This window comes from Ovis aries, chromosome 1 (genome assembly GCF_016772045.2).
Source record: "Ovis aries strain OAR_USU_Benz2616 breed Rambouillet chromosome 1, ARS-UI_Ramb_v3.0, whole genome shotgun sequence".
NCBI classification, from domain to species: Eukaryota; Metazoa; Chordata; class Mammalia; order Artiodactyla; family Bovidae; genus Ovis; species Ovis aries.
Window position 1 is genome coordinate 10,290,264 of NC_056054.1, and position 12,097 is coordinate 10,302,360.

At 37.3% G+C, this 12,097-nt stretch overlaps 1 protein-coding gene across 20 annotated transcripts in view; it reads left to right on the forward strand.

The window, feature by feature from the left end:
* Positions 1–12,097, forward strand: part of ZMYM4 (zinc finger MYM-type containing 4) — a 168,079-nt gene that overhangs the window by 43,207 nt on the left and 112,775 nt on the right. For all 20 annotated transcript variants that reach the window (XM_042245276.2, XM_042245266.2, XM_042245267.2 and 17 more), the window contains exon 2: positions 9,781–9,826. Coding sequence is in view for 9 of the 20 variants with exons in the window: in XM_042245266.2 (XP_042101200.1) it covers positions 9,781–9,826 (46 nt within the window). In the remaining 11 variants the exon portion in view is untranslated. The remainder of the gene's footprint in view (positions 1–9,780; positions 9,827–12,097) is intronic.

Sequence of the window (12,097 nt, forward strand, 5' to 3'; positions counted from 1 at the left end):
TTAGCATTTTTCAAATAATAAGGGACATTGAGTATCTTTTCTCATGCTTATTGGCCATCTATATATTTTCTCGGGAGAAATGTCTGTTCAAGTCCTTTGCCCCTGTTTTTTTTAATCTAATTTTTGATGACACCACACGGTATGTGGGATCTTAGTTCTCCAACCAGGAATTGAACCCACACCCCTTGCAGTTGAAGCATGGAGTCTTAACCACTGGACTGCTAGGGAAGTCCTGTTTTTGAATTGGGGTGGTTTTCTTGTAGGTTTTAGGAATTTTCTATATATCCTCAGTATCCTTTATCAAATAGATTTGTAAATATAGTTGACCTTTGAACAGCATCGGGGTTAGGGGCACCAGCCCTCCATGCAGTGGAGCACCCACATGGAATTTATAGCTGGCCCTCTGTATCTGTGGTTTTTCCATATCTGTGTAGTACTGTAGTATGTACTGTTGAAAAAAATGCAGATATAAGTGGACCCATACAGATCGTATCTTTATACATCATGTACCTAAAAACAGAAAGAATTTTAAAAGTTTCATTAATGTCTTAAATTATGTAGAAAAATGACTTGAGTTATAAACCAAAGTTACAGTAATTCTAACTTTTATAATTGCCCATATATTTACCTTTATTAAGATCTTTATTTTTTATATGGCTGTGAATTACTATATTATTTTTAAAAATTATTTTTAAAATTTATTTATTTATTTTTAATTGGAGGACAATTGCTTTACAATATTGTGTTGGTTTCTGTCATATATCCACATGAATCAGCCATAGGTTATGTATGGCCCCTCCCTCTTGAACCTCCCTCCCACCCCATTCCCCCCCTAAGGTATCACACACAGCATTGCATTTGAGCTCCCTGCTTCACACAGTACCCTTCCGCTGACTGTCTAGCTTCACATATGGCAGTGTATACGTGTCAGTGCAACTCTCTTAATCTGTCCCACCCTCTCCTTTCCTGCTGTTTCCACAGTCTGTTCTCTATGTCTGCATCTCCATTGCCGCCCTGCAGGTAGCTTCATCAGCACTGTCTTCCTGGACTCCATATGTATTCATTAATATATAATATTTGTCTTTCTCTTTCTGACTTACTTCACTCTGTATAGGTTCATCCATCTTGTTAGACCTGAGTCAGATGTGTTCCTTTTTATGGCTGAGTAATATTCCATTGTGTACATGTGTTAGAACTTTTATTTTTTCAAATGAACAAGAGATTATTTAATTTTTGCAAATGACACACAAGAAGGACAGAAGCATGAATTCACTACAGTTACTTTTATCATCTCTTCCATCATCAACATTACTGCTAAGTAAGCTCACTTTTCCAAAACAGTCCTAATTCCAATTCTGTTGCATCCTGTTCTTCTTTATCCATTCATCTGATGATGGACATCTAGGTTGCTTCCATGTCCTAGCAGTTTGAAATAATGCTGCGATGAACATTGAGGTACATGAGTTTTTTTCAGTTATGGTTTCCTGAAAGTGTATGCCCAGTATGTGAATTACTTTCTGTTGCCCTTTCATTTCATTGTGCTGAACTTCCTTCAGTAGTATGAACTTTCTCAGGCTTTATTTATTTGGTAATGTCTTAATTTCTCCTTGAAGGAGAGTTTTACCAAATATAATAATCTTGGGTATCTGCTCTTTCTTTTAACATTTTGAATATATCAGCATGCTGGCGTACAGTCTTTCTAGTGAGTTCAGTTCAGCTCTTTTACTCAGTCGTGTCCCACTCTTTGTGTCCCCAGCAGACTGCAGCATGCCAGACCTCCCTGTCCATCACCAGCCCCTGAAGTTTACTCAGACTCATGTCCATCGAGTCAGTGATGCCATCCAACCCCGCTTATATGCTTACTGAGGACACCTTGTGTGTGATAAGTCAGTTGTGTCTTGCTGCTTTCAAGATTTTCTCTTTATCTTTGGCTGTTCAAAGTGTCTTTATGTGGATCTCTTTGAGCTTACCTTTACATGGTGTTTGTAGAGCTGCTTGGACATTTAAGTTCATGTTTTTCATCAGATTTGGGGAAGTTTTCAGTTATTAGTTTTTCAGATACTCTGTCTGCCTCATTTTGCTCTTTTCCTCCTCCTGGGACTCCCACAGTGCTTATGTTGGTACACTGGTTTGTGTCCTATAGGTACCTTACTGTGTTTATTTTTCTATCAGTTTTCTTCTTTTCCTCAGACTTGATAATTTCCCTTGTTCTGTCTTCAAGCTTGATGATTCTTTCTTTTGTTTGCCTAAATCTGCCTTTGAATCCATTTAGTGAATTCATTTTAGATATTGAACTTTTTGTCTCTAGAATTTCTTTTTTGGTTTCTTTATGTCTTTTCTCTTTATTGATATTTGTTTTGTCTATATAACATTTTATTGATTTTCTTCATATCTCCATATCAGTTTTTCTTGCCAAGTGTTGACCACTCATCATTCTGGTTTGTGAACCATTGACTCAGGTCATTTAAAAAATTCTGAAATCAGACAGTTGATAGAAATGATAATCACAGATAGTTAATAACTATATGGAAAGATTCTTCAAAAATGAAAATGAAAACAACTGAATGTAAATAAAACAGTGAAATACAAGCTTAAATGAAATAACATCTTTTTCCTACCGAATGGAGGATGATGAATAAAACTTTATGCCAAGTAGTGGAAGAGTTCTATAATACTATATTTGGAAAGAGTATCTGACCACAGAACTCTTTTTTTCACTTAGGGCCTCTTGCAGGTTTTCTATAACAAATATTGAGAGATGCAGCGTTACGGTATTCAGTTAATAAAAAAGATACAGAGAGGAGATATAACACAATATGCTAGGGCCTGTAGGTATCCCAAGATGAAAAAGATTCATCTAGAAAGTCATACTGACACATATATGTTAACTGTGCCACAAGTAACTGTAAGTGAAATATAAATGTAGTGCTACAGTGGAGTCAAGACTTCTAAATGGTTTATCAGAAAAGGCCTTATCAAAGAGCTTTATTTTAAATAAACATTGGAGAGAATTCCCTGGCAGTCTAGTGGTTAGGACTCTGGGCTTCCACTATTGGTGACTTGGATTCAGTTCCTGGTTGGGGAAGTAAGATCCTGAAAGCTGAGTGGCACCTCACGCGCCGCCCCCCCCCCCCCAAAAAAAAAAGTAAGCATTGGAATTTCATCAGGTAGAACTCATTCCCAGTTGGAAGACAATAGTATGAGAATAGTATGATGAGAACTTTAGTGAGGAATAATAAATAACCTTACTCTATAACCATAGTAATTGTTTTCAGAACTTAGATCTCCTTTCTAATATCTCCTTCAGTGTTTTTGCTTAGGAAAAAGTCCAGCGTCTAAACATGACTAATACTTTGGGTGACAAACTGAGACAGTTTTGAGAGGAAACAGAGCATGTTAATGATTACATGGGGATAGTAGGCATAAGCTGAGATGCTTTGGGCTAACTGGAATATGTGGTCACCCTTTCCATAAAGAATGTCCATTGTTTGGCCCGTGATTTGCCATCAGCTTTGTCTTAACAGTGCCGACTTGCTTTAGTCCCAGAATTCTTACCCACCTAGCCTTTCTGTTGTTTGAATTCTCTGTTTTTTTCCTGCTAAGAACCTTTACATTTGCTGTTCTTTTCTTGAATCTTTTCTTCTGTCTTTTCATTTAATTCTTAGTTATCCTTCAGAAATTAAATTATGGAACAATTTCCATTTCTTTCTTGACCTCCTCTATAAGTTAGCTAATCATGGAAAGTTAAGATTTTTTTAAAGCTGAAGATGTGTTAGAAATAGAAACGATAGTTCTTACGATCAGTTGAAGGGGGTGGTGGGTTTAGAAGGTAAATCATGTCCAACTCTTGCGACCTCATGGACTGTAGCTTGCTAGGCTCCCCTGATCATGGAATTTCCCAGGCAAGAATACTGGAGTGGGTTACCATTTCCTTCTCCAGGTGATCTTCCTGTCTCAGGAATCAAACCTACCATCTCCTGCATTGCAGGCAGATTCTTTATGAATGAGTCACCAAGGAAGCCCAATTGAATGGCAGAAAATATTTTGAGAGTTCTTTGAATTCTGGGGTGTTGGGGCTCCTACTGAAATGAAAAAAAGGAATCAGTGGTGAAAAGAGTAAATGTTAGAGAAGAAGACAGTGAAGGACATTTGACAGTTTTCAGTCTCTACTTGATCACTGAAAAATCCAGGTTCAACTTTCTGAAAATAGAGCTTTTGGTTTAGTTTTCACTGAAGAAGTTTATCATATGAACTCTTAAATTGTTGCAGATATTAAAACCAGTTTGAGAAAAGTGTTTATGGTGTTAGGCATTTTAGCAGTTATGTCCAGACAATTGTTGTATGGTGGATTTTCCTCATAGCTCAGTTGGTAAAAAATCCGCATGCAGTGTAGGAGTCTGCCTGCAGTTGAGGAGGTCTGGGTTCGATCCCTGGGTTCAGAAGATCCCCTGAAGAAGGCAGTGGCTACCCACTCCTGCTTGGAGAATCCCATGGACAGAGGAGTCTGGTTGGCTACAGTCCATGGGGTTGCAAAGAGTAGGACATGACTGAGCAACTAACACACACATGGTGGATAAAAGAGAAAATTAACATTTTAAAATAAAAATTATTGGTCCAGGATTCAGTAAATTTCTGTGGTTTTTTTTTTTGCCCACACCACACTGTGTGCAGATTTAGTTCCCCAACCAGGGATGGAATCTGGTTCCCTTGCAGTGGAAATGCAGTGTCCTAACACTGGACTGCCAGGGAATTCCCTCTGTGATTTTTTAAATGTTTAAATTTTTTCCCACAGGTGGTCGTGGGTGGTATTTTCACAGTATATTGGGATTTTTAGCCCCCTCTAGGGTTAGGGAACTTTAGTGTTCTATTTGGTAAGTAAAAATATGCTTTATTCCCAGTGCTTAATTTTTGGAATAAAGAGGGATAAGTCATTTTCCCAGTGCTTTCCTTTTATTTTAAGCAATGGATACATTTTACAACCAAATGTTGTAGTGAATCCTAAATTTTAAGATAAGGGAGGATATCTTTTATTAATGTCATCTTATTGCTCCCTGGTGGCTCAGACAGTGAAGAATCTGTCTGTGATACAGGAGATGGGTTCAGTCCCTGGGTCAGGATGTTACCCTAGAGAAGGGAATGGCTACCCATTCCACTATTCTTAGCTGTAGAATTGTATGGTCAGAGAAGCCTGGTAGGAGTTGGACGCGACTCAGTGACTGACACTTTCACTGCATATTTATGATTTGCTAATCATATGCTAAATGCTTTTCCTTTAATCATGCTAACAATTCTGGGAAGTGTAGGTATCACTGTATCTTTATTTTATGGGTAAAGAAATTTGAAAGTAAAAATCCCTTAAAGTTGTAGCATTTATTTTATAATTTAAATATGCAACAGTTACATGTTTTGAAAGGGCTAGAACCCATAAGACTATTTTGGTAACTAAAAATGAACTGTATTTTTTTGTCTTAAGCTAATATCTGTATTCATTTGTTTATTTTTTTAATTTTAGGTTTTATGGTATTAAGAAAATCCTTGCCTATACAGAATAGTTATTACAGATTCTTAAAACCAGCTTGGCTTTTAAGTCCAGTTAAATCTTTTATGAAACTTGAGGATTGAGTAATACATTATTCAAAGCTAAATTACAGTTTATATCTAATTCTTACTTGCAAATATGCAGGTTAGACAGGAAGCACCCAAACACATTTAGCAAAACCACCATATGATAGCCAAGCTAAGTCTTACTTGTACCTTTGTTGTCACCCCAGTGTTAGATTTTAGGCCAAGCAGGTGTTCTGCAGTTCTGATGTAGTCCACAATTGAGAGTGGTGTTAGTGTTAAGTAAGCAGTCACCAACAGATGTGAATGAAAACAAAAGATCAAAAAGGCAAACAACCCAATCACAAAATGAGCAGAAGATCTAAATTAGACATTTCTCCAAAGAATACATGCGGATAGCCAATAGACACGTGAAAAGATGCTCAACATCACTATTATGGGTTTTTAAAAAATTAGTTTAGTTTTACTTGGAGGATAATTGCTTTACAACGTTGTGTTGGATTCTGCCATATATCAGCATGAATCAGCCATAGGTATATGGGCGTTCCTTCCCTTCTGAACCTCCCTCCTGCTTCCCACCCCATCCCACCCCACAGAGCACCAAGTTGAGCTCCCTGCATCATACAGATCTGTTTCGAAGAGTTGACCCATCGGAAAAGACTCTGATGCTGGGAGGGATTGGGGGCGGGAGGAGAAGGGGGCGACAGAGGATGAGATGGCTGGATGGCGTCAGTGACGTGATGGACGTGAGTCTGAGTGAACTCTGGGAGTTGGTGATGGACAGGGAGGCTTGGCGTGCTGCGATTCATGGGGTCGCGAAGAGTCAGACACGACTGAGCGACTGAACTGAACTGAACTGAATATATATGTTTCAATGCTGTTCTCTCAGTTCATCCAGCCTTCTTTCCCTGCTGTGTCCACAAGTCTTTCTCTATGTCTGCTTCTCTATTATTGCCCTGCAGATAGGTTCCTTAGTACCATTTTTCTGTTGTTGTTTAGTAGGTAAGTTTTGTCTCACTTTTCTGTGACCCCCATGGACTAGCCTACCAGGCTCCTTTGTCCATTGGAATTTCTAGGCAAGAATACTAGAGTGGGTTGCCATTTCCTTCTCTAGGGAACCATTTTTGTAGATTCCATATATATGTGTTAATACACAATACTTGTTTTTCTGTTTTTGACTTAATTCACTCTGTATGACAAACTCTTAAGTGCATCCACCTCACTAGAACTGACACAAATTTGTTCCTTTTTATGGCTGAGTAATATTCTATTGTATATCACATCACTGCATATTCAGTTCAGTTCAGTCGCTCAGTTGTGTCCAGCTCTTTGCGACCCCATGAATCGTAGCACGCCAGGCCTCCCTGTCCACCACCAACTCCTGGAGTTCACTCAAACTCACGTCCATCGAGTTGGTGATGCCATCCAGCCATCTCGTCCTCTGTCGTCCCCTTCACCTCCTGCCCCCAATCCCTCCCAGCATCAGAGTCTTTTCCAATGAAGTCAGTTCTTCACATGAGGTGGCTAAAGTTACTGGAGTTTCAGCCTCAGCATCATTCCTTCCAAAAGAAATCCCAGGGCTGATCTCCTTCAGAATGGACTGGTTGGATCTCCTTGCAGTCCAAGGGACTCTCAAGAGTCTTCTCCAACACCACAGTTCAAAAGCATCAATTCTTTGACGCTCAGCTTTCTTCATAGTCCAACTCTCACGTCCATACTTGACTACTGGAAAAACCATAGCCTTGCCTAGACAGACCTTTGTTGGCAAAGTAATGTCTCTGTTTTTGAATATGCTGTCTAGGTTGGTCATAACTTTCCTTCCAAGGAGTAAGTGTTTGTTAATTTCATGGCTGCAGTCACCATCTGCAGTGGTTTTGGAGCCTAAAATAAGTACAAACAATAAATGCCAGAGAGGGGATGGAGAAAAGTGAATCTTTCTACACTGTTGGTGGGAATGTTCTCCATTTCACTATAGTAAATCAACTATTCTCCAAGGTGAAGTAAAATTCTGTGACTATGAAAAACAGAAACGACAAAATCAAAGTGAGTCAACAGTAGATTCTCCCTTAATTGATGCTCTACCGTAGTAAGGAGTTCAAATACATAGAGAGGCTAACATTAAAAGGAGATAACCATATAACACTGGAAATTGTACTTGAGGGGCTTCAGTGTGTTAAAAATATTATTTATTTAATGTATTTGAATATGTATTTTGAAAATTTGTTTAGAAAACACTGGCATATGCTGGCATACCAGTTCCCTGGTTACTCTTGTTTCAGTTGTGCCTTTTGGTTTCAGTTGTGCCTTTTGGTTTCTAATATGCAAGACTTCATGGAAATAGTTTTCTTAATGCGTTTTTAGAACAGCTTAATAGTGATGTAGTTCGTATGCCATGCAATTCACCCACTTAAAGCACGTAATTCAATAGTTGTATTTTCGCAGTTGTGCAGCCACATCAGTTTTAGATCATTTTCATCACCAGAAAAAGAAAAAGGCAGTGTTGTCCAAAAAACGCATTTTCTTCAGACACTCAAACCCCTTTCAGTGTGGCCCAGTGCTTTCATTCTTCGGCTTGCAGAGTCACATCTCCCATTTCCCTTTTATTCACATAGCTCATTGAGTGGAATGGGAGGTAGAGTGGCCTTTACTGTTTCTTTCCTTTTTCAGTGTTTACATAGTTGAATTCAGTTATGTTAAATGTGTTTAATGAATCATCTGCATGATAATTTTTAAATTTTCTTTTTGAAATTTTGAAATTTCACCAGGATGTGCCTTCCCGCCCCCCACTTTCTCTTTGGTATTTGGTATACCCATTCAATCTCAAATATTTATTTAGTTCAGGGAAGTTTATTTAGTTCAGGGAAATTTTCTTTTATTATTTTACCTGTTTATTGTTCTCTTCCTTGGATTTGCCTTTGAGATTTCTTTTATACCCAATTGCTTAATCTTTCTTGTTTGCATATAAAATATCTTCCAACTCTAACTTTTTGTTTTTGTTTTTTGGAAGTTGATTGAGAACTCTGTCAAAAGCTTGCCCAGCAAAATTTTTATTTTCTTATCTCCTAATATTTTCACATGTCTGCTTTTCATGGCCATCTGGGTTTAGTTTTTTGTATAGCCTCTCACATATCTCAGATAGCACTTAAAAGAAGAAACTTCTTTTCTGTAAATTGTTTCCTTCTGGAGTGGTTATTCTTTAATTCACCTTGAACGTTCTCTTTCGCATAGTTAATTTCTTTCAGAAACCTGGCATCCTTGGTTGTCTTTGTGTTCAGTGAATCTTAGATATTATTGATTTCTATAGCTAGCTGTTGTGTTTCGTTTTTAGTTATGTAGGTAGCTAGGTAGTTCTTTTTCCCTGAACTTTTCCCTTTGAATGGGGAGACTCACCTGTAGTTTAGTGGGTTTATCACGAAGCAGAGTTGCTTCTCTTCTTGCCTCATGGATGAATAGTAAGTAGGGAGGCGGGAGGTTGGAATGCTCACACTTGCCAAAATGAGGAGGCCTTTAAAGACTAGAAGTGAAAAATGCTAGTTGTGTCTCTGTCGGCTTCTGAGTGGAGTTGCCTCTGCTTTACATTTCCCCTCCTCGGTGTCTGTTTTAAAGGTCTGAAATTACTTTATACTTGGCTCTGTTTGTGTCTTGGGCCCTAACATACTCAAAAAGGAATCATTTCTGTAATTTGGCTAACTTTGATTTAAAGAGCAGCAGATTTCTGGCTTTCGCCTGAGAGTAAAACCTATTGATGAGATTGTTCTGTTCAGTTTTGATTAGAAGTTTAACATAGTTCTAATAATAAGTGTTGTTAGTAAGTTCTCAGTAAGTGTTGGCTGTGTTTTATTATTATTACAAAAGTATATGGTCTTTTGTGTTACATGATAGAAAAGTGATTTGTAGCTTTTCCGAATCACTTTGTTGTATACCTGAAACGTTGTAGATCAACTATACTTCAGTTTTTAAAACAACGTTAAAAAATAGCTTTTTTAATAGGGAGAGTATGTATATATCTCTTAAGTTTTGGTTTGGAGGTTTTGGCCTGAGAACCCTTTTAACCATACTAAACTTTTGTTTTACTCTGTTTGGTAGTGTTTTTGTTTATATTGTTATGAATTTGCATACTTTGGGGGAAGATTACAGCTCTTACGGGAGGAAGAGGGATACTAAAAAGTATGAATGAAGAATGATGATAATGTTACTTTCCTTTTTTTGCTTTTTCAGTTTGAACAGAAAACTGGTGCAGTTTTTGACGAAATTGTAGAGAACTGTAAGTACCATTCTAAAAAAAAACAAAACCCGAAACAGTGGTGTCGTAGATAGTAAATACAAGTCTAGAGAAAGCATTTATCTGTAACTGTGATTAGTTAGGGCTAATTAATGTGATGGTCCAATTCGATTTGGTTTAGATCTTATCGCACCCTCTTAGTGTTTTAATTAAGTTAATCTGACTTGTAAGAATCTTATTCTTTAAATATTCTTGTAGTTATTACTATTGAAGTATAGCCATGGTTTGTGTATGTGTGGATCATATTGAACTTATCACTCAAGCTTTGTTTACAGGGTCTCTTAATTCTCTCTTCATATTTTTTCCATTGTTATATTATTTTCTTAAAAGAAACTTTGTTTCTTAGATTATAAAAGTAATACATTCAATTTTATAATACAAAAATGAATAAAGCAGAAAATGAAAACCTTTATCTTTACCATTCTCCAAAGAGAATCTGGTTTGAAATTGTAATATATATCTTTCCAGACTTTTTTCTATGAATGTAAATATATATCTTTATGTGATGGGTGGGAAGAATGTACTGTTCCTGCATTTTTCATACAACTGCCTGGACATCTTCTGTTAGTGTTTATGGACCCATTTTATCCTTTTTAGTGTGTGCTCAGTATTTTATTGTCTCACTGTACTATAAGTTAACCAGATTCTTCTTTTACATGTGTGATATTATTTTCAGCTTTTTACTGTTACAGTGTTAAGTATGCATTTCTATTGTCTACTTATTGAAGTGTTTTTCTAGAAAAAATTCCAAGAATAGAATTTTTTCTTCCAGTTTTATTGAGATATAATTAACATGTTTTGCCTTATGTACATCATTAAATGATTACCACAGTACGTTTAGTGAATCTAAGAATAGAATTGATGAATCATCAAAGGATGTTCGTGCACTTGTTTATGATGGATAATTTTCATCATCTAAAATTCCTAAGGCAAGGGAAATGTGCTTTTGTTTTGTTTTGTTTTCTGTTTACCTTCACTAAAGGGATCTGTTAGTACCTTCTTTCTCTTTGGAATTAGTTTGTTAATATTTTTTGAGTGATAACAGTTCTTTAGACTACATATTGAAAAGTAACTAGTGCTCCTGATCTTCAGTGGATTTAATTATTAAATGTCCTTTTTGTTGCATGCAAGTTTCAAAACTAGACTTTTGCTCGCTTGTCTCAAGAAAAAAGATTTAGAAGTATACTGGTGTATTTCACAGAAATCAGGAAGGAGATAAAGAACACATTTCCTTCAGGGAACTCAATGAAACGTGATCATGGGCCCACTCTCTAGTACTGCCAAAAAGCAGTTATGCTCCAGTGACTTTTAGTCTTTCTCTGTATCCATTTTAGATTTTAAGTTGCTGGTAAAAAGATTATAATTAGTCCAGCTGGTTCATCTTTGAACCAGTCGTCTGTGGTTGGGGGAACAGGGTCAAAAAGTAAAACATGCTGTTAGAAGGTATTCCTCAGCCATTACTTCTCACTTTCAGCAAGTAATTTTTGATTTCCTGCTTCTGGATATGCCTTTGCTCAAGTCTGTATGCCAGAAATAGTAATTAATAGTAATAATAATTAATCAAATAGCTTTCTAATGATGCTTTTTTGATTGGATACTTTTTTGTGAAAGATGTTGCAGTGACAACAATTTTAAAGCAGAAATCTCAAGGCGGTAATAAGCATGCTGCTATATGTGGGTCTTTACACAGAACATGTGGAATTTATGTTTGTGGTGCAGGTAATCTTTTTTGCTCCAGCCCTGCAAACATTTTTAGGCTAGGGGTTTGCAAGCAGGAGATTTTAAACCAAATTTTGAATGCAGTGGTGTGGTAAAGATTACCATTTATCTCCCTCTTTCTGGTAGTTTATAATTAAGGGGCTGTTGAAGGCAGAGAAGTAACTAGCTTGGAAGAGGAGGCTGCTCTGCCTCCACAAGGGAGCTCAGGAACACAGACCTCTACATACAGAGAGAAGGGCAGACTGCTATATAGATGGTGTTCTGGAAGTTTCTGATTCCAAAGATGGTCATCTGAGGCCTACCATTTTGTCTTGATGTCTAGAAAAAAGGGAGACTGTTTCTCAGGCAGGTGCCTGAAAATGTCTTGTGTAATACCAGACCTAACTGTGTGTTCATTGCCCAAGACCACTAGGATGGGAACTTCAAATATTTGTTTTATAAATCAAGTTCGGCCCTTCTAGGCTGCCACCTTTTGGCAAACTACAGTGTCTGCTAATGTAACCCCATCAGTGAGGACTTTGGGAAATTTGGTTT